Source organism: Arachis hypogaea, chromosome 17 (genome assembly GCF_003086295.3).
Source record: "Arachis hypogaea cultivar Tifrunner chromosome 17, arahy.Tifrunner.gnm2.J5K5, whole genome shotgun sequence".
Classification (NCBI taxonomy): Eukaryota; Viridiplantae; Streptophyta; class Magnoliopsida; order Fabales; family Fabaceae; genus Arachis; species Arachis hypogaea.
Window position 1 is genome coordinate 20,179,076 of NC_092052.1, and position 22,406 is coordinate 20,201,481.

Sequence of the window (22,406 nt, forward strand, 5' to 3'; positions counted from 1 at the left end):
TGTATATATTATTATTTATTAAAACAAAAAATATTTTAAATACTTGATATAATTAAAATAAGACATTAAAAATAATTAAAAATTGTAATTTATATTTTAATATCAACAAAATATCAAAATATCATTACGATTTATCTAAAAAATAGTTTATATTTTATATGTATGCGTGTCCCCATGTCATATATGATTTTAAAATTCGCGTGTCGACGTGTCCCGTATTATGTCGTGTCCCGTGTCCGTGTCAGTGTCTATGCATCATAGCTTCTACTCAAAATCAATTCTATAAAATTACTTTTATTCAAACTTTAGTTTGACAAACCACAATCCAAACACACACCTAATACCTAAATCCCCCCTTCCCCTCCCCCTCCCTCCCCCAATTGGAATAATAGTATATCCAAAATATAATTTATCATGATTGATTTTAAAATAAATGAAAGATTGTTTAAAATAATAGTATGATTACAATTAAATTTATCATATATTAAAAAATTTATTATTATAATTATATATTATTCAATTAAAAGAGTAATATAATAAGATTTTTTACTAAATTTTAAAATTTATTATTGTAATAAAGATTATAAATTAGACAATAAATTTGATAACTTAATCTAAATTATTTTTAGTCATAAATTTATTAAAAAATATATTTTTAATAATTCAGATAGAATAATATATATATATTATTCTATCTGAATTATATGTGTGTGTGTGTGTGACAATACTACTTATTCCTAGGAAAACACAAATGTTAAGCCCAAGTGGTAAAAGTAAAACTCAAAAAGGTTAATTGAATTTTTTGCTTATTAACGGATAAATAAAATAACAGAACATTCATGTATTCTTTTTTCTTTTCTTTTTCATATGCGTTTCCAGTTTTTGAGAAAACATTAAAGTACTTTCCATCTTAGCCGTTTAAGAATTCATCAAACAGTAACATTATAACAATACTCATAAGTCCTACTTACGTGTCCGTTGTCTTCTTCTCTTTCTTCTTCTTCTTCTCTCTCTTCCATTGCTATGGGGTCATGGTTGAGTCAAGAAAGAGGGTAGTGTATGGCACTGCATTGCCTTGCTGTACACTCTTATTCTTTAATCCATTTGGCTTTTACTCTCTTTTTGTTCCCTCTTTGCTCATTCGTTTACTTTGCCAAATAAAGTAGAAAAAGAAAAAGGCAAAAAAAAAACCCCCTCACTTTTCTGAATCTTGAGCCCTTTTATTTTTTATTTAAAAAAACATTTTTTTTATATTTTATTTTGAATTTGGGTTGTGAAGCATATGTCTTTAGTTGTAAACTTGTAGCTGTTACTGAATCTTCTCTCAAGCTCAGGGGAAAAAAAAAAAGAAAGCTTTCAATCTCATCATGCAAATTCACACTGGATTTATGTTCTGCTATGCTTCAGATTCTTCATTGTTCTTGTGACAAGTACTTGTCAGAATCTGAAGCTGCTTCAACTTCCATAGCTTCTTCTTCTTCCGAGTTCTGCCATGAATCACCATTCTGCTCCTCAGGTTCCATTAAGGTGAGTAATCATTGAAAAGTGTTACCTTTTTCTTGCCCCTTTATGGTAACTGGTTACTGGTACTTGTAGTTAAGTTGGCAGATCTGGGGTGTTGTGTTTTGAGAGAGTGTTGTTCATGGTTGGTGACAATTTGGGAAAATGGTTTCCACATTGTGGTTTTATTGCTATCTCAAAACTCCAATAATATGTTTTGAAAAATGAATTTTTGGGTCTCTTTTCTCAGATGATGTTGTTGCATGTTTTTTCTTCTGGATGTGTAGCTCTAAAATCTAAATTGCTACAAAAAATCTGGTTTAGGATCTCAAGTTATCTGGGCAGAAAGGTGTTTTGTTTTTTTCAATTTTTCTTCTGATTAAAAATGAAAAAAGATTTGGTGAACTGCTTTGACTGTTGTTGGTGTTTTAATTTCCTTCCTAATCCAAAAAATGTGGTATGTTTTTGAAGAAGAAAACTTGCATTTTAATTCATCCATTAATTCTATATTCAAATGCAGCTATTCACGACCTTTCCTTTTTCATCTTGAGATTAAAGCAATCTTACAGTAGTTGATGGTTGACATGAAACTATTTGTTTCTGAGGATAAACTCTAGATATGTTAGTTCAAGCTATCAAAACTAGTCAAAATTTCATTTAGTTTAGTTTTAAGAAAGCTATAACTACTCAATGATCTTATACCTACCCATATGACTTAGTTTTACAGTGGAATTCACTCTATTATTATATTAATACATAGAAAGTTATGAATCAGTACATAGCATGTATGCTTAACTGCTTTTTACTCTTAGTCTTTGTACTTTCTCACCTATGAACTACCAAAAGTAATTGTTTCAACCTTAATTGTTCAGAAGACTTTCTCACCTATAAGCTGCTAAGCATGTTTCTAATTTCACACTGAGCTGGTTCGAAACTATGCTTATGGTTGTAGTATGATAAAATTTCTGAAGATGATTGTTTTTAAATTTTAATATGTATTTAAAATATCCTCTTAGAATACGTTTTCTCTTTTAGGCTGTAAATCTAGAGCTTTATTCTCCCTTTTTTCAGTCACACAAAGTTTGTTCTTCCATTATAATTAAGCAACAATTCATCAGTGGTTTACAATTGCCTATGTGTTTCTTACTTGAATCGGATGCTACGTTTACTTAATTGGAATTGTTCTGTGATTATGTTCTGGAGTTTTTGTTTAGTCTACATTATAGCTTCTTTATGTTGTGCTTATTCTCACTTTATCATTTTTTACTTTGATTTGTGTCATGCTAAATCAGGAAACTATGAAGGATGGAAGAGGTTACTTTGAATTCAATTGTCAACATTTTATACCTTTCAGCAAGAAAACTATCCATGAAGTTCTATTTACCTCTACTGCATCCTTTATTTTTAAGCATTGTTGTTCTTTCTCCTCTGGTCTTTGCTGACTTAAGTTCTGATAAGCAAGCCCTTCTTGATTTTGCTGCGGCTATCCCCCACCGTCGCAACCTTCAATGGAATTCATCTACCAAAGTTTGTACATCTTGGGTAGGTGTCACTTGCAATTCGAATGGCACCCGTGTTGTTTCTCTCCGGCTCCCTGGAATTGGACTAGTTGGCACCATCCCGGCTGACACGCTCGGCAAGCTTGATGCTCTTAGAAATCTCAGCCTTCGTTCAAACCTACTCTTTGGAAGCCTACCCACCGATATTACTTCTCTTCCATTACTCCAAAACCTCTACCTTCAGCATAATAACCTTTCCGGTAATATGCCTACCTCATTGCCTCCCCAACTCAATGTACTTGATTTGTCTTACAATTCTTTCTCCGGTGGTATTCCAAAGACACTACAGAATTCAACACAGCTAACAAGATTGAACCTACAGAACAATTCCCTATCCGGAGAGATACCGAATCTCAATGTTGCTAAGCTCAGGCATTTGAATTTAAGCTACAACCACTTGAATGGCTCTATCCCTCCTGTTCTTAAGAACTTCCCGAATTCTTCCTTTGAAGGGAACTCTCACTTATGTGGATTGCCTCTAAAGCCATGCTCTGTAGCTCCCCCAAGACCTACGTCAGCACCACCTCCATCGTCGCCTCTTGTAAGAAAAAGCTCCAAACATAAACTGAGTAAGGCAGCTATAATCGCAATCGCTGTTGGTGGATGCGTGCTTTTGTTGTTGTTAGTTCTTGTCATTGTTCTTTGCTGTTGTTTGAAGAAAAAAGATGATGGAAATGAAAGACCTAGTAGTGTAAGTAAAGGGAAGGGTCCTAGCGTCGGAGGGAGGAGCGAGAAGCCAAAGGAAGAGTTTGGAAGTGGGGTACAAGAACCTGAGAAGAACAAATTGGTTTTCTTTGAGGGAAGTTCCTATAACTTTGATCTCGAGGATCTGTTGAGGGCTTCGGCTGAAGTTTTGGGGAAAGGTAGTTATGGTACTGCATATAAGGCTGTGTTGGAGGAGTCGACAACCGTCGTGGTTAAACGGTTGAAAGAAGTTGTGGTGAGCAAAAAGGACTTCGAACAGCAGATGGAGATCATAGGAAGAGTCGGACAGCATCCGAATGTGTTGCCACTTCGTGCATATTATTATTCAAAGGACGAGAAGCTTTTGGTTTATGACTATGTCCCAGGTGGCAATTTATCAACACTTTTGCACGGTAAGCATTTCTTCTAAGGTTTATAATACATTATTCTTTTAATTGCTTTAATACATTGAGACTCTCTATAATGTTGTTTCTGTTCATTTCAATATAATTGCACGGTAAGCATTTCTTCTAATACATAAAATGCATTTGTACTAATTTTAGTCCAAACAATAGAATTTGTAATGCATTGTTCGTTCTGCATGGCATGTGCAGATGTCAGTTGCACCCTTTTTCACAATCATCCTATAGATTGTATGTTATGTATATGTGTATTGCATGTTCCCACTCTTTTTGTATTATTTGAATCAGCTAAATCATTCACTTACCTTAATTTGAATCTGAATTTTGATGACAGGTAATAGATCAAGTGGAAGAACTCCATTAGATTGGGACTCAAGATTAAAACTCGCACTTGGAATTGCCAAAGGAATTGCTCACATACATTCTGTTGGTGGTCCAAAATTCACTCATGGAAATGTCAAAGCCTCGAATGTCCTCATCAGCCAAGAGAATGATGGGAGCATTTCTGATTTCGGCCTGACGCCACTCATGAATGTTCCCACAGCTCCCACTAGAGCTGCAGGTTACCGTGCGCCGGAAGTCATTGAAACCAGGAAGCACACCCATAAATCGGATGTGTACAGTTTCGGTGTCCTCCTTCTTGAAATGCTTACTGGGAAAGCTCCGCCAATGTCTCCAGGACGCGATGATATGGTTGATCTCCCAAGGTGGGTCCAATCGGTCGTTAGGGAGGAGTGGACGGCCGAGGTTTTTGATGTGGAGCTAATGAGGTACCAAAACATTGAAGAAGAAATGGTGCAAATGTTGCAAATTGGCATGGCATGCGTGGCGAAGGTTCCGGATATGAGACCTACCATGGAGGAGGTAGTGAGGATGATAGAAGAGATCCGGCTATCTGACTCCGAGAACCGGCCGTCTTCCGAAGAGAATAAATCCAAGGACTCAAATGTTCAAACTACTCCATGATTATTAAATCTGATTGATTTACTTTTGCTTTGTTTTCCTTACAAACCAAATTGATTTCTAGAACTTTCTTATCCAGGAAGCAAACATAAAATGGTATATAAGAGTGGCCTTCAATATTTGTCATGGATGAAATTCCTTGAGTTTATTTGAGTAGCTTTTACTTTCTTGAATTCTTGTGTATTATTAACATTGTGATTCAATTGATGATGTTCATTCAAGAACAATTTAACCCCCTCTTAATTGTTGTTAGCACCTCATTTTATGTATATTACATCCTTGATCTTGATTCCAGAGATGAGTAATGATAATAAAATATAATAATATTTTAGGGAACAGAGCTTATTAAGTGCAATGAAACATAGACAGGGACACGGATACTAGTCACAATTCAAACATGTAAATATTAGATAATATTAAAATAATATTAGTTTGAATTTACTAGGTTAGAGTGGTGAAAGTCACACATTCGATTACTCACCTGAAGCTTTATATACATACATTCACGCCTTTGGCACTAGCTAGCAAAAAGAATATGCTCTCTGATTCTATCTAACTATACGCAAAATCAGCATGCAATCTTCTAACATATTTGCTTATTTTAATCTATCTATACACCACATATATCACACCTTTAGTCACCTAATATCAGTAGTAACATCCCCCCTCAAGCTGGGGAGCATGGAACTTGGTATTGCAAGATGGAAGTGATTGAGGTGCCAAAGCCTTGTTAACAGATCTGCTGCGTGATTTGCTGAACACAGGAAGAAGTTTCAGAACACCTTCATGTACCTTGTCTCGAACAGAGTGGCAATCGACTTCTGTATGTTTAGTTTGCTCATAGAAGACTGGATTAGTAGCAATGTGGAGCGCAGATTGATTGTCACAACACAATGTTATTGGGCGCTGAAGAGGAATTTCGGCAAACTCCTGCACACATAGCAAGCGCCATGGCTCCATACTCAGCTTCAGCTGATGAACAAGCTACCATGTGTTGTTTCTTACTACGTTATGAGATCAATGACTTTACAAGAAAGAAGCAAAAACCCCCAAACGGTACATCGAGTGTCCGAGCAAGTAGCCTAGTCAGAATCAGAAAATAGAATCCCCCGTGCAGGTGCACCTTTCAAATAACGAAGTTTACTCGCATGTTTTTTAAATAAATTAGCCACCCGATCAACCTTCCTCCAACAGTCATGGACAATGGCTTCCTCATAACTTTGAGGTTCTATTGTGGAGGAGATTGCAACTGAAAAGGCTTTATGAGTTGCTGATAGTGGATACCTATTTTTGGAGGAAGAAGAAAGTTGCTGTGTTGACCTTTTTCGCCTACTTGACTTTCGCAAATCAGAGACTTCTTGAGGTTGTTGATTAGAATTCAAGAAAGATGGTTCAGATGGATGCATGGTGTTCATGCCTAAGTTATCAATTGAATTATGCAGTGATGTAGATGATATGGATGCCAAATGAGATGCAGACCTATCTAGACTATTGGAAGTGCTATATGTTCATGAATTGTTAAAGAATCAGATCCGTTAGAATTGATACATTGGTTGTTCAAATTTTGAGGTGGCATAGGTGTCTCATCATAACTGCAGACATCTAAATGATACCTCATCCGGACTGATTAGGATTCTCACCATTACAATTATGAGTAGCAGCATTTGCTTCATTTTCAAAGCAGGATAAAAATATCTTTAATGTTTAATTTGTTTTAATTTTATTATTAACATTTAAAATAAATTTTAATTTTATACTTACTATTAATTGTTAACAGTCAACTGTTAGTTAACATGTTATTTTACGATTTTATCCCTAAATCTACCCTCTTCTTCCCCAACCCACTCCTTACTGTCTTATATTCTCCCAAAACCAAAACCAAATTCAGAAACAATAGCAACATAACCACCATCATCATTTCTTCATCTGCCGTCGTCCTCTTCTCCTCCTTCCTTTCTCTCTTCTCTTCTTTTCTCTTCTTTTTGTTTTGTCTTTTCCTCATTTAAATCTCCCTCTTTACAAGAACAGAGGTTATTGAAATCTTCTTTGTTAAAAAACTCATTATTTCCAAAATAACCCTTTTTTTTATTGTTGAATCTAATTTAAAACATATTTATGAGTAATTGTTGTTGTCCTTAATATTATTGTTGGTGGTGGTAGATTGCATTGAGAAGGGACTGACTATGTGATGATGGTAAGGGTGGAGGGCTCAGATGAGTTGGGGTGCCTGTGAACTGTGCTGGCACTAGATTGGGGATGTGAAGTGTAAAGGATGTTGAGGGATGATGGTGATGATAAGTAATGGTGGTGGATAGGGTTGAAGGGGTGGCAACAACAGTGGGTGGTGGTGATGGTAACGATGGAAACAGAAAGTGAAGATGATGATGATGATGATAAAAATTAAGGGTAGAATGGAAAAAAAAAAATTTGACTCACAATTGATTGTCAAAAAATTAATAGCAAGGACAAAATTAAAATTTATTGAAATTTTAGAGACAAAACTAAAACAAATTAAACGTTAAAGATATTTTTAAAATTTTTTAAAAACTTTTGGAATAAAAAATATATTTTATTCTAAAAAAAATAATTTTCATAGAACACTTGAAATAACAGTTTCTCTAGCTTTTATGTCAGGAAGAATGAAACCTTTTGAACCAATTTTGTAACTAAGAAAGACACATTTAGGTGCTCTATGGTCAAGTTTTTTTCTGTGAGAATGCAACGTAGAAGCATAGGCCAATGAACCAAAAACTTTCATATAGCTCAAAGTTGAAATTGTGCCATGGAGTATTTGATAAGGACTCTGATTCTTGTGAGATATCCTATTTATAACATGAATGGCATGTGTTACTGCATAATGCCAAAAATAACTTGGCAGACTTGAAGCAAATATAAGAGTCCTTGTAATTTAAGAATTTTTTGATGTTTTCTTTTTACCACTCCATTTTATTGTCGTATCTCAACACAATTAGTTTGATGAAGAATACCCTTCTCTTGGTAAAAAGAATGCATAGAAAATTCTGATCCATTATCAGACATTATGCATTTAACCATGGTTCTCTTTTGAGTAAACATCATTTGTATGAAATTTTCAAGTAAAGTTCTTGTTTTGATTTATGTTTCATAAAAAACAACCAGCAAAACTTAGTCTTATCTTTTACAATGGTGAGAAAATACTTATAGCCAAAAGTAGATTGAGTACTTATAGGACCCTATATGTCAACATGAATCAAGTCAAACAACAATTCAGATTCATCGACACTATTTAAAAATGGTAACCTCTTGTTTAGCATAGTGACATGAGTCAAGTTTTTTTTTAATATTGGGCTTTGTAGTCCAGGAAAATGGCCCAACCCACATGTATTATGCCGTTGTGAGGCCCTGAAAAATAGCCTCAATTCGGCGATACCCTTTTTCTAAAAAACGACACTGACGTATTGATCAATTCGACAGTGTCGGTCTAGGGAATCAACACATGGCATACTCCTTTTTCTCCCACCCGTGATCAGCTATTTTCTTACCCGTGACCAACTCTCCTTTTACCCTTTAAGCTTCCACACTCATTCACTCAGTATCAAATTTATTCGTTAAAAAAAAAAAAAAAAGAATATAACTAATATATCTATACCAATATATAATAGAGATACGGAAGTGTAGTATCCAATTCTTTCTTCCTATTTTACTCCTATTTTTTTTATTAAAAATTGGCTTTATCCCACGACAGAACTTAAAAATTGATTTCAATAAAATAACTGCTACTACGTACTCAATTCTTTTTTATTTTATTTTTTTAAAAACTTACTTTACCCCACGATAAATTTAAAACTGATTCACTTTCAACAGCTGATTCACTTTCAATAAAAAAAACTATTAATACGTACTCAATTTAAATACCGATTTACTTTCAATAAAAAAATTTATGTTCAATCGTACCTTATCCAAGAGAGTTAAATATTTGTTTCACTTTCAATCTTGCAATAGTTTTTTTTTGCGTCTTGCTATCTTATGTTCTCACAAATATAATTGAAAAATTCAACTAATCGTCAGCAATCACATTATATCAACTAATATAATTCATATTCCAAATCCATTGTCAAGTACAGGATTAACTACAATTAGACAAATAGTTAGAGCCACCCATCATCATCGTTATCATTTTGTTTCAGGTAACATAAAACTTAATATGTATTATGATAATTTAATTTTTTTGGACTATAAATTCAATTTTTGCTTAATATTTGTATTCTACTCTTTGAAAAATCTAGAATTGAAAGCGCATGATAATGGAGTTGGTCCAAATAACAGACATCATAGTAACATAATTGGTTGGTATTCTATAACAAAATTAGTTAAATTAATATACACTATTTATATATTTCTGATACTTATTATTTAACTTAAAAAAAATTACATATAACAGAGCACTCCTTAATAAAAAATACAAAAAAGTTACTAAAATTTGGTGTTCAATTTTTTTTAGACTTCGTATATCCTTACCTAATCTATTTCATAAAATAAATTTAGCGGACAAAATAATAATTTTTTTTAATATTCCATCTTTATCATATAATATATAAATAATTAAAAAATTAAAATAAATAATATATTCATAAAACTAACAATATCAAATAGAATAAAGAGAAAAATATTAACATATTACTTAATTTTTTGCCATGTGTATTTTTAAATTTGAGTGATTAAATATATTTTAACTAAAACTTTTATTATAAATTTATTACAAAAGAAATATATTTATGTTTCAAATTAATGTAGATGCTTGGGATAAAATATTAAAAATAAAAAAAATATGCATTTGCATTCTTATATTAAAAAATACTACGTTATAAGATAATTACAAAAGTTGTCAAACATAATAATTTTATTATTAAAATAGTATTTATATATTGTGTTAAATTAATGTAACATAATGATTTTTAATATACTTTAATTTAATGTTTTTAATTTTTATTTTAATTTATATTTTTATATTTTAAAATTTTGATAATAATATATATTTTTTATAATTTTAAAATAAAACCAGGAGAAATTTGACTTAAATACAAATATAATGATAGAAGAAGAATACAAGAATATTGATATTTCATCTCATGTATTTAAATACATGGCATAAATAAAAATTAATCCTTCTTATTATAAAATTATTGTCCATTTAAAAATTTAACAAATGCCAAAATTTGATCACGGTAAAATGGGTCATAATTTTATAAAAAATCTAAATACTATATTAAATATTACAAACAGTGATTGGATAAATAGTTTTCAAATTCTAAAATTAAAAACATAGATAACACTTTATATATTTATATTAGTTTTCAAATTCTAAAATTAAAAACATAGATAACACTTTATATATTTATATGAGTTACTGACTCAATTTTTATTGAATAATTATCTTAAATATCAATTATAAAAAAATGCTACTATATCAGCCAATAATAATAATCATGAAACACGTAACATTATTTATTATTAAAAAATATATTAATTTAATAATATTAAATATATAATAAATTCCTAATATAAAATGTTAACATATAAACACAAAAAATAAAGATAAATTAGGGTATAACAAATAAACTATTTTTTAAAAAATATTTCTGCAATCTTAACGGACAAAATACTCATCATATTATTAATTTATCATAATAAATTAAAAAATAAATTTAAAAATGTCACAAACTAATGGACGATATTCAAACTTTGAAAAAAATTAATAGAAAAAAATATAATAGAAGCATATTATTTTTAAAAAATATTCTCTGTTTCAGAATAAAATTAAACAAATTTAAAATAATTAAAATCACCTTTATACGCGACATAAAAATTAACTTTAATCATGATAACTAATTTTACTCTTATGAATTCAAATTATGCTTATTATCTGTATTGCTCTTTAAAAATATAGGTCTGAAATCACATTATAATGAAGTTGTTCAAGTAAAAGATGTGGTGATGACCTAGCTAACGTCGTTTTAAGTCATTTTGACTATATACATTAAATCTTAACATAGAAGATTAACAAAATTAATTAACTTAATTTACGCGATTTGATTTGATTTCTCAGAACTAATTTTTAATTCTTTTAAGATAATCTACAACATATTAAGTTTGTATTTTTTTTTTTTTTGTATAAGTGTAGGTCGAGACATACCCCACTGCTACTAATTCAATGTCTCAATTAATCCTTATAATGAACCAGTTACAAACAATGCTAAAAGCCATACAAATATGAATAGTTAGTACTCACTTACTCTACTTATTTTTTTTGGTGAACAACCAAGAGAAAAAACAAAAGAGCAGAAAAGAAAAAGAAAAGAAATCAGGTTCTTAACAGTAAGAGAGGACAAACCACCTCTGGTGGCTGGTGCCAAAGGTGAACCTCATCAGTTCCGCTACCTCCAGATCCCATCTTTGCCAACCGATCTGCCACGACATTAGCTTCTCTCGGGATAAGCTCAAAACGAATATCCCAATCCCTTCTTAACTTCAAGTCAAAGATCAGTTGTATTACTTCTTTTTCAAGATGCCAGAGTGGAACTTGCCAACCAGTCACTAGCTCAAAAGCTGCTGCGCAATCTGTCTCACAGACAACAAGCTTAAGACCCGCCTCCCAAGCCCAAGCCAAACCTTTCCATATACTCCACAACTCCATCTTGATGACACTAGATCCAAAGGAATTTCCTGAGCATCCCATTACCCATTGACTGGAGCTATCGCGAATTACCCACCCAAAACCAGCACAATTATCCCCCAAGTTCACACTCCCATCACAATTTAACTTCCAAGAACCAGGTTCTGGCGGAGACCAAGACAGAGGTTTTAATCCCTGGATGCAACACACTCGATTCTGAGTTGTATATTCAAAATCCACCATGCACCTGCGAGCCTTGTATGCGATTGACCCAGCAGATCCGAAAACTCCCTGAAAATTACCCATATTTCTGTCTTGCCAAATTGACCATATTATAGCTGCAAAATTGGAACAACCTTCATTGAGGAGGCCATGCTTGAACCAATCATGCACCTCGTGAGAGCCAAAGAAACACACATCAGAAAAATCTAGAGAAACCCAAACTGATCGCACCACTTCACAATCCCGAAAACAATGAAGAATTGTCTCCGGAAGTTGATTGCAATGTGTACATAAGGATGAGGAGGAGAGATGTCGCCGAAAACACAGATATTGAGTTGGTACAGCATCATGAAGGCAAAGCCACACTAGGAGCCTCAACTTTTTAGGGACCCGCGCCTTCCAAAGCCAAAGCCAATTAATATTCCTATCCCAATTCAACTTATTCTGAATTAACCATAAATATCCTTGTTTAGCAGAGTAAAGAGTGTGCTCCCAACTCCAACCCAAATCACGACCAGAAGCCGAAATATGTACTAAATTAAGAATGTCTTCCCTTAAGTCCCTAGGAATAAAAGAGTAAATCCTCTCCAAATGCCAAACTCCATCATGGTAAACATCTTCAATGGTCAAAGCAGCCTCACAGATATCAAGAAATTCAACCCTCGCTCCTACTGGCCCAGAGTACAACCAAGAGTCAAACCAAAAATTCTTAGAAAGAGCTCCCACTTCCCAAACAAACCCTTCCTTTAATACGGAAGCTGAGTGCACAATAGACTTCCATATATACGATGAAGAACCCATTGCTTTAACTGCAAATAGGTTTCTATTCTGGAGGTATTTCTGAAGCATAATCTTGACCCACAGTTTCTCTTGATTCATCAAAATTTGCCAAACTAGCTTTCCTAATAAAGAAAAATTGACCAACCGCGACTCCCGCAAAGCAAGACCTCCAAACTTTTTCGGAGTCGTCAAAACTCTCCAAGATGCTAAATGAAGACCACGGTGATTATGACTACCACACCAAATGAAACTTCTAGTAATCTTATCAATGTTAGAGCACACACCTGATGGAAAAAGGCTTACTTGCATCCTATAAATAGGTATAGAAGATAAAACTGATTTAGCAAGGCAAATCCGACCAGCTTTATTAAGGAAGCGACCTTTCCAAGATGCTAGCCTATTAGTAAGCTTATCAACCACATCATTAAAATCAGCTTTAGTAACTCTGCCATGCTTGAGGGGGACACCAAGGTATTTTCCCAGAGAATTAGCAAATCGGATAGAAGAAATACCAGTGAAGAGATCCTTGCGTTGTCTAGAAACATTCATAGAACAGATAGCACGAGATTTGTCAAAATTCACCTTCATACCAGATGCTCTGCAAAAGGTGGCCATAATGTCCAAAACATGAAGCACTTGAGATTTCTTCGCTTTGCAAAAAAGGATAAGGTCGTCTGCAAAAAGGAGATGGGAGATTACAGGACCTCCCCTAGACACGGTCACTGGTTTCCATCTACCAACCTCCACTTGCCTAGCAATGAGGCAACTCAACCTCTCCATACAAATAACAAATAAATAAGGAGACATCGGGTCTCCTTGCCTCAAACCCCTCTTTGGCTGAAAACCATCCAACCGGTTACCATTCCACATTAGAGAAAGGGAGGAAGACTTTACACATTTCATAATAAGAGAAACAATAGTACCTGGAAAGCCAAACATTAGGAGAGATTGCTCCAAAAACTCCCAGCTCACCCTGTCATAAGCTATTTCTAGGTCAATTTTAAAAGCAAGAACACCTTTCTTTGATTTGGTTTTCTTCATAAAATGGAGAACTTCCTGGGCTACAATGATATTGTCTGGGGCACCCCTTCCAGGAATAAACCCTCCCTGTAGAGGGCCAATGATATCTTGTAGAAAAGGTCGTAACCTCTCCACAATCACCTTAGTTATAATCTTGTATATGACATTACAGAGGCTGATAGGACGAAACTCTTTCATGCGAGACGGGTTATCAACTTTAGGAATCAGCACCACCAAAGTGTCAAACAGAGCACTATCCAGATCAAACCCAGCGAAAGCCTTCTTAACAAGTTCCCATACCTTTGTACCAACCACTTCCCAATATTCCTTGAAGAAAAAAGCCTGAAAACCATCGGCACCTGGGGCCTTAAAAGAGTTCATGCCCATAACCACCTTCCTAACCTCTTCTTTAGAAACATTTCTTGTGAGACTTTCAATAGCTTCACGAGATAAAGAAGGTAATTCCTGATCCCCCATCACATCAAGTTCTACCTGTTCCACATTACAAAAAAGATCTCTATAAAATCCAATTGCACATTCTTCGAGTTCTTGCGGATTAGTACTCCATCTTCCATCCTCCAAAAACAACCCCTGAACTTTGTTACGCTTCCTCCGCATAATGGTTTGCATATGAAAGAACTTAGTATTCCTATCTCCAAATCTGACCCAGTGCTCTTGGGATTTTTGATACCAAAACAACTCCTCTTGCATAAGCAGATTACTATATTCAGCCTGTAACTCCCTTTCTTCCTGTATAAGGGATAAAGCATCAACTCTCTCCATTCTCTGTTGGATACTGGTCACACGCCTCTCCAATTCCCTCTTTCTTTTAAAAATATTCCCAAAGACATCTCGGTTAAAGGCCAAAGCATCATCTCTGACCTGAGAAAGGCAACGAATAGGATTGGGTCTACCCTTGTCCCAAGCACCCCTGACCACCGACGAAAAACTTGGGTGATAAGACCAAGCTACTTGAAAACGAAAAGGTTTTACCCCGACTCTTCTATCATTACCTTGACATCGCACCATAATGGGACAGTGGTCAGAATGCATCCTTGCCAAATTCTCCACATAGCTTTCCGGAAAACGAAAACACCAAGTATCGGTAGCCACAGCCCTATCCAACCTCTTCGAGATGAACCGATTACCCTGCATATGTCTGAACCAAGTGTACAAGGATCCATGAGCTCCCAAATCAATCAAACCACACTCATCTAGGAGAGCTCCAAATCGCACTGCCCTTCGAGAGACAAAGTTCCCACCTTTAACCTCAGATGAAAGAAGGATCTCATTAAAATCCCCAATAGCTAATAAAGGACCTGAATAATTTCTGAAAAAATCTGTCAAAACCCTCAAAGCTTCTTCCCTTATGCTAGGAACGGGACTTGCATAAATTGCTGCACAGACCCAAGAGAAACCGCCATTCGAAAACTCAACATACACCACTTGCGAACTCGCTGCCACGACATTGCAAGATACTCCAGGCCATGCAGAGAGAACCCAAATACCACCACTATGCCCCTGAGCTTCTTCAATATGAATAGGAGTATAACCTAATCTGTTCCAAAAGACAGCCACCTTTTGGAAAGCACAATGAGTCTCTAAAATGATAAAAATGTACGGATGAAAATTCTTTACCAATTGTTTCAGATGCACCCGAGCCAGCTTATTACTAGCTCCTCTCACATTCCAAGCTATAATGTTTGCACAATCCATATTAATATTACTTGGAGTGAGACCCACACCTCAGATTATTTAAGGGTAGTGAGTGGGATCTCCACTGTAACCATACTGTGCCCATTCTCAACCGGGGAATTCTGAAGAGAATTAGGCCTTAATCTCTTTAAATTGCTTCTGAATGGCGTTTTAGAAGTCCCCGCGCCTTGCGAATAAGCCCCTACCCATTCTGAACCAGGTCCTTGCTTGCCACTCGTCACACCTTGAGCAGAGGTAAAACCTGACGAAGCTAATTTAAAGTTCCTCGCTTGTTTTAGCACTTGATTGCCCTTACTTATGTGTAAAGATGATTCAACCCCATTGATGCCTTTCATAGCAGGTTCTCCTTTAGCCACATAAACTTTTTTGGACTTATCCTGGTCATGCCTACCCAAAAAGACCTTCTTGCCCTTTGTCTTTCTTTCCACCTTGGTCCACGTTGTATCCCCTGCATGTGCCCCTTCCATTACATGCACTTCCTTATCCTTATTCTTCTCTATCCCAATTGTAGCACTACCAAAAACAAAAGGCTTCTCAATATTAGAAGAAGATGGTACCTGATCCATCTTCTCATGATCTTGTTCCTTGTCTTCATTCACCCCTGTTTCATCAATGTTCGTCGAAATTGAACTAATCAATTTACAGTCCACGTCAACATGCCCATAACAACCACACGTATTGCAGACCAACTCAAGGCTTTCATATTCAATATCCAAAACCCTCCCATCCACCTCAACACTACGAGTAATGGGAACGCCTAAATCAATCTCCACACAAGCCCTCGCATACTTCCCTCTTGCTGCCATCTTAGTTGCTACATCGACTTTCACTGGCTTTCCCACCGCAGCGGCAATCCTCAACATAGCCTTCTCATGGTAGTAACGAATTCCTAAGCCGTAAAAGCGTACCCATACCATGGTGGATCCAAAAACCTCCTCCTCTGAATAGAACTCAGGTGACCATGGCTTTACAGCAAGATAGAACCCAGATATCATCCAAGGACCACCAAGTAATACCCTCTCTCGATCTTCGAAAGCATCAAACTTCACCAGAAAATAACCATTTCCTACATCCAGAACTTGAAACCCACCCTTCAATTTCCACACCATACTCAACTTATGCACCATCGCTGTGTAACTCATATGCTTGCCCAAGACTTTGACGACAATCGCTTCCATATACGGTACAGATAACGCCGCCAGCCCTTCTTCTGAGAAGATGACCCGAGGAGGATGAGAATCTCCGTGGTTCCCTTTGATCACCTTGGCTAGCCTCTCTCCATCTAAAGCCTCGTTCCAAAGCATAGGAGACGGAGACTTCTGTCCAGTCACCATGTCGCGGAAGGAAACCTTTTGAAAGCCATGTTTTTCCTTAGAAACCCTAGTACCCTCCTCCTTCTCACCAGATACAAACCCCCGACGCTGTCCCCCTTAGTTCTACCGCCGGCATTACCGGTTACCTCACTATGTGTCACCCTCTTCGTGAACCCCCCGCTCACTCCGTCACTCATACCTAAACCCTAGCAGAAAGAGTACGTAAAATAAGTCCAGCACTTACTCTACTTATATTTTTAATATTTTATCTTCATCGCATAATATTCATTTAAAATATTTTTTGTATTGAATAAATTAAGAGGTTTGATGTTGTACACTGTTATATAAAATGCCTAATGTCAAACAAAATTATGAATTCTATAATAAAAGAATAAAACAAATAATTAACAAATACTATAAATTTTAAATAGGCAATGCATTCATAAGACTAATAATAACAATAACTTTGTAATAAAATTTTGGTAACAACATATATCTTTTTAAAATTAAATAGTAAAATTAGAAAAGATCTACCTTAAACATAAAACAACAACTATTAAAAAATAGTACAAAAATATGTCTTATTTTATCTCATGTATTTATTAATGTATTGTACAAATTATATGGATCCTTTTTATTATAGAATCTTTATCCAATTAAAAATTTAATAGATAGTAAAATTTGGTCATGAAAAAATATGTTCTAATTTCTTAAAAAATATCAAAATACTATATTAAATATTACAAGTCAATAGTTAACTAAATTAAAAATTCTCAAATTAAAAACATAGATAACATTGTATATATTTTTATGAGTTATCGGACAAATTTTTATTGAATAACTAATTTAAGTACAAACTAAAAAAAATGCTACTACAAATATTATTTAATGGCAATAACCATAATACACATTACATCCTTTAGTGATGAAAAATAAATCTTAATTAAATTACAGTAACTAGATAATAAGCACTTGATGATAAAAAAAAATTTTATCAAATTAAAATTGAATAATGTATGGAATATAACATAAACACCCAAAAACAAAATAAAGTACAATGAATAAACTAATTTTTAAAAATATTTTCGTAATTTTAGCAGACAAAATCTTCATCATATCGTTATTTTGGCATAATAAATTTAAAAAATTAAATTAAAAATATTATAAATTAATAGACGACATTCAAAACTTTTAAAGAAATACAATAGAAGTATTATCATTCTGAAAATACTTTTTGTATATTTTAGAATAGTTGAGAATAAAAATCTACTCTATCGAATATTTCACCTCATATAATACCCAGAACTTTAAACTATGACCATCTTATATTACCTCTTTATTGTGTGGTTTTATAATTTAACATTTTAAAGTAGTTTATAGTAATTTTAATTTCAACAAAATATGATATAAATAAGATTACGTCAATATTAAAATAAAAAATACTTATCTAATAAATTTAAAAAATAAATAATATATTAACAAAAACATAAAATTAATTTCTTAAAAACAATAGAAAAGCGGTGCCTGTTGAACCGCTAGTATTTTATAATACAAGTAATTTAGTTAACATTATTTTTAGTTAATTATTCTAATAATTTTGTATGCTAAAAATATATAATTTATTAATGCTGTTGTCTAGTCGATTAATCTTATTTAGAGTAGTAGTTGTTAATTGTTACTAACAATTGTTTATTAATCTTGTTAGTTAGTGTTAATGTTAATGTTAGTTGTTACTGTTAGTGTTAGTTGATTAGTATTAACTAATGAATTAACAACATGTAATTACTTAGTGTTTAGTTGTTTATATAGTTCTATGTATTTTGCAGTAGTTTATCTATTTTTTAAATGTTTATTTAAAAACCAAAATTATTAATAAAATTGTTAGCATATTTTGTTAGTAATTTTAGTTTTGTTTTAATTATTTTTTTAAACAAAAAGACTTATTAATTTTAGTAATTGTAGTTTTATTTAATTACTTTAATTATTTATTAAAAAACAGGTTTATTATTAATTTAGAATATAGTTTTAGTAATTTTAGTTTTGCTTAAACAATGTATTAAAAAAATAGAATTAGTATTAATCATGGTTAATATACAATTTTAGTGACCCTTAGTTCGTAATTTATCTTTTGTAATAAATATTTATCAAATAAGCTATTTTTTTGAAAAAAAAAAAAAAAAAGCAAAAATGGGAGGTCGTAACATTCCATGCCTTGAAAATCAGATTATAGAATATTTTGACCATCCTTTATATATGTAAGTAATTTAGAAATTACCAATTAAGTAATTATTATTGATTAATGATTATTTTTAATCATATTTATGATTATCATTATTATTGTTGATGTTGTTGCTGTTAGCTGTAATTATTGACTAATATTATTATTTTATTTTTTTTAGGCTTCAAGAAAGTTGCACCGAGACACTTAAATCAAATTAACTCTTACAATGTCAAGGTAGAAGAACATCTAAGAGAAAATGAGTTTTATTATATATTTCAGATTGGTAGAATTATTGTTCATTGTCCAAGTAGGAAAAAGGTACTAGTTGAAAGGTGACGTCCTATGACACACACTTTCCATCTTTTACATGGTGAGTACACGATCACATTAGAGGATGTCGCGATGATCCTGGAACTCCGAACTCATGGCCAACTGGTGACTGGATCGACTGATAGCAGCACAAATTAGCTAGAGAACAGGTGTCTAATGCAATTTGGACTGCACCTGGACCAAACGACCATAAAGGAAGCGGGATCAAGTTGACATGGTTCCGCAGCGTAAAGTGGCGTCTACCTTTGGCTGATCGGGTTAGTAAAGAAATGTATATAAAATGCCACATAATGTTACTGTTCGGAACGACATTATTCTGTGACAAGTCCAGAGTCACTGTGCATTGGAAGTTTTTGCCATTGCTTTGACAATTTTCTAACATTAAGAAGCTCAATTGGGGTTCCGCATGCCTTTCACATATGTACAGATCACTGTGTCGGGCATCACGATATGATTACAAGGATATGAATGGTCCTCTTACACTGCTCCATGTGTAGGCATGGATATGAATGCCGTCAATAGGGCCTCTGCCGTTAGATACTAATTTTTCGCTTACATGCAGGTAAAATTTTGATATGATGTGATTTTTTAATTTTTTTTGTTTTAATTACTTTCTAAAATCACAATTATGTGTTAGGTAAAATGATTATCAACCGAGCAAAGATCAATACAGACATTAGATAACCACTCACATGAGGAGAAGGTTGAATGATCTTCTCCCAAACAAAATATGTGTTTTGTTATTTGTGCTTTTTATTGATATTGAATTCAGTTAATAACTACTATTGATAACATTGTTCTTTGATATATTTTTGCAGTTTCTATGCGATGCATACAACTCAAACTGAGTTCCACCTCATGTAATTCCACTTTAGATCAATGAGGGTTCAAATCTATGGAGTGCGATGATGCCATTGATATGTTTTGAGTGCGTTGAGTAGCATCGAGTAAGGAGGCATTTTGGGTTTCACAAGGACTTTCTAGAAAATCTTTTTAACCTTAAAGGATCGCATAACATAGTACTTACCGGCATGCTCCACTACTACGAGCTATGGCTGAACTAATGGACTCATGTCGGTTAGAGATAAGATTAATATCATCTCAATTCACCACATGTGTTTGCAAATGGCTAAGAAAAAAGTACTATGCATCGGCAGTCTCACCTTTAACTATGGCAAATTCGAGAGGCAAAATATTTTCATTGCCATCATGTGATACTACAACTAAAAAAGCTCCTGTATGTTTTTCATACAAGTGTGTGCGGTCTACTTGTAATAGCGATTTGCAGCTTCTGAATGCTTTAATGAAAGGATAGAAAGCCCAAAAAACTCGCATCAGAATCCAAATATCCTGAACCAACTCATTCCCTTGGTAGGCATATGCAGTTTCATACTCAACGGCTGCTAATAGTTCTTTTGCTATTATTGCTTCAAACCATGTGGGGAAAGCTTTATAAGAAGCTTGCCACCCACAAATTATTTTTTCAATTGTCTTTTTGCTTAGCCAACCATTCTTTGTAATAACTTATTGTATAATTGAACTTAGACTATACTTCAGCAATTACAGATTTCACCTTTAGAGATTGGCAGCTTCAACCAATGACTTTATTGCCTCTGCAATCATCTCTGAGTCCAATTTAACATGATCTTGGAAAATGGTAGTGTTGGTGCATGTGTGGCTACCGTTATATTTTCTTATAACCCAACAATATTGTCTTTTGATAAGACTAACTCTAATAAGCCAATCACAAGTTGCTCCGTATTGTACATTTGCATAGAATGTCGTAGGTTCTGATTCAAACGCCTTGTAATCAACTCCTCTACAAATGGTATACTCTTTAATTGCTACAATCATAGCCTCTCTTGAGTTAAACTCCATTTCAATGATGAATTCATCGTCTACGACAACGGGTGGGGTTACACCAATAACAATACCAAATAAATCATAGAATGCTAAATTTATATTGACTAAAATAATTAATTAATTATCTCTATAATAATAATATTAATAATAATTAAAATAATAATAACAAAGCTAATAATTGACTAAAATAATTAACTATATCTAAATTTCTATTAACATGATTACTAAGATTATAATTAAAAATAGGCTACTACTGGTAATTATCTGCATTGACATACTCAAGAAACTCTAGTGCATGTATGGCATCAAGATTTAAAGTATGCATGAAAGATGGTTCTTCGAATGGATGCCGATCTGCTAGTACATTTGCAACATCTGTCACATCTGTGTCAACCATTATATCTTCTTCATCTCCATCTTCATTTGGACCAAGAATTTGGTAATTGCCTTCAAACTCTTCTTCATTTTTACTGTTATAACCACTCCAATCTATGTTAAGCTCCGGATTAATCAACTTCAACAATTTTTTCGAACTCAACATATAACTCGATAATTGAGACTTGTGCTCTAGTTTGATAGTAGGTTAAAAATATTTTCTGCATACTTTTTCATCAGCCACATGCATTATTTAAAATTGAACAAACCCATAAAATACCAACACAGATTATCTGTACAAAACATTTGTTATTCTCTTCAATATTTGGTAATCTACACTTTGACCGAGTACATTCTTAAGTGCTTCATATGTTATTTCAAGAAGAACAACAATAACACAGATTCTCACATACAAAATTTACATCCTCATATGTTTAAGATAAAATTTTACCACTATAGTATATTTTTAAACTAACATAACCCTTCACTTTATACATTCAAACAATTTTGTTCTCGCTCAAAATACAAAACTCAAGAAATAGACAAATACATAACGCAAGAAGAAAGCAAGAAGAATACCCTTTACCATCACTAAACCACTAAACCTAACTTTCGAATGCAACAAGCGTCTCCCTTTTCTCCCTTTTATAGTTAGTTTGATAAGTTTTTAAAATACATAGTATACAAAACGGCACATACGAGAATACATCACTCACGTAATGCTAAAATAGCACTGTTGTTTTACTTTTTCTGACAAAACAACTATGTTTTATACTTTTCGAAATT

The 22,406-nt window shown here is 33.6% G+C and overlaps 1 protein-coding gene across 1 annotated transcript; it reads left to right on the forward strand.

Annotated features, from left to right (window-relative positions):
- The first annotated feature begins 708 nt into the window (after window positions 1-708).
- On the forward strand, window positions 709-5,371 carry LOC112764593 (probable inactive receptor kinase At5g58300). The gene is made up of 3 exons (XM_025810269.3): window positions 709-1,527; window positions 2,793-4,156; window positions 4,500-5,371. The coding sequence occupies exons 2-3, from the start codon at window positions 2,806-2,808 to the stop codon at window positions 5,129-5,131; spliced, it is 1,983 nt and encodes a 660-aa protein (XP_025666054.1). The 5' UTR covers window positions 709-1,527; window positions 2,793-2,805; the 3' UTR covers window positions 5,132-5,371.
- Window positions 5,372-22,406: the final 17,035 nt, after the last annotated feature.

Excerpts from the sequence above, each read along its gene's own strand:
- LOC112764593 (XM_025810269.3), top strand. The coding sequence starts at position 2,806 with ATGGAAGAGGTTACTTTGAATTCAATTGTCAACATTTTATACCTTTCA. Across the intron at positions 4,157-4,499 it reads TTTATCAACACTTTTGCACG|GTAATAGATCAAGTGGAAGA; the intron begins GTAAGCATTTCT and ends TTTTGATGACAG.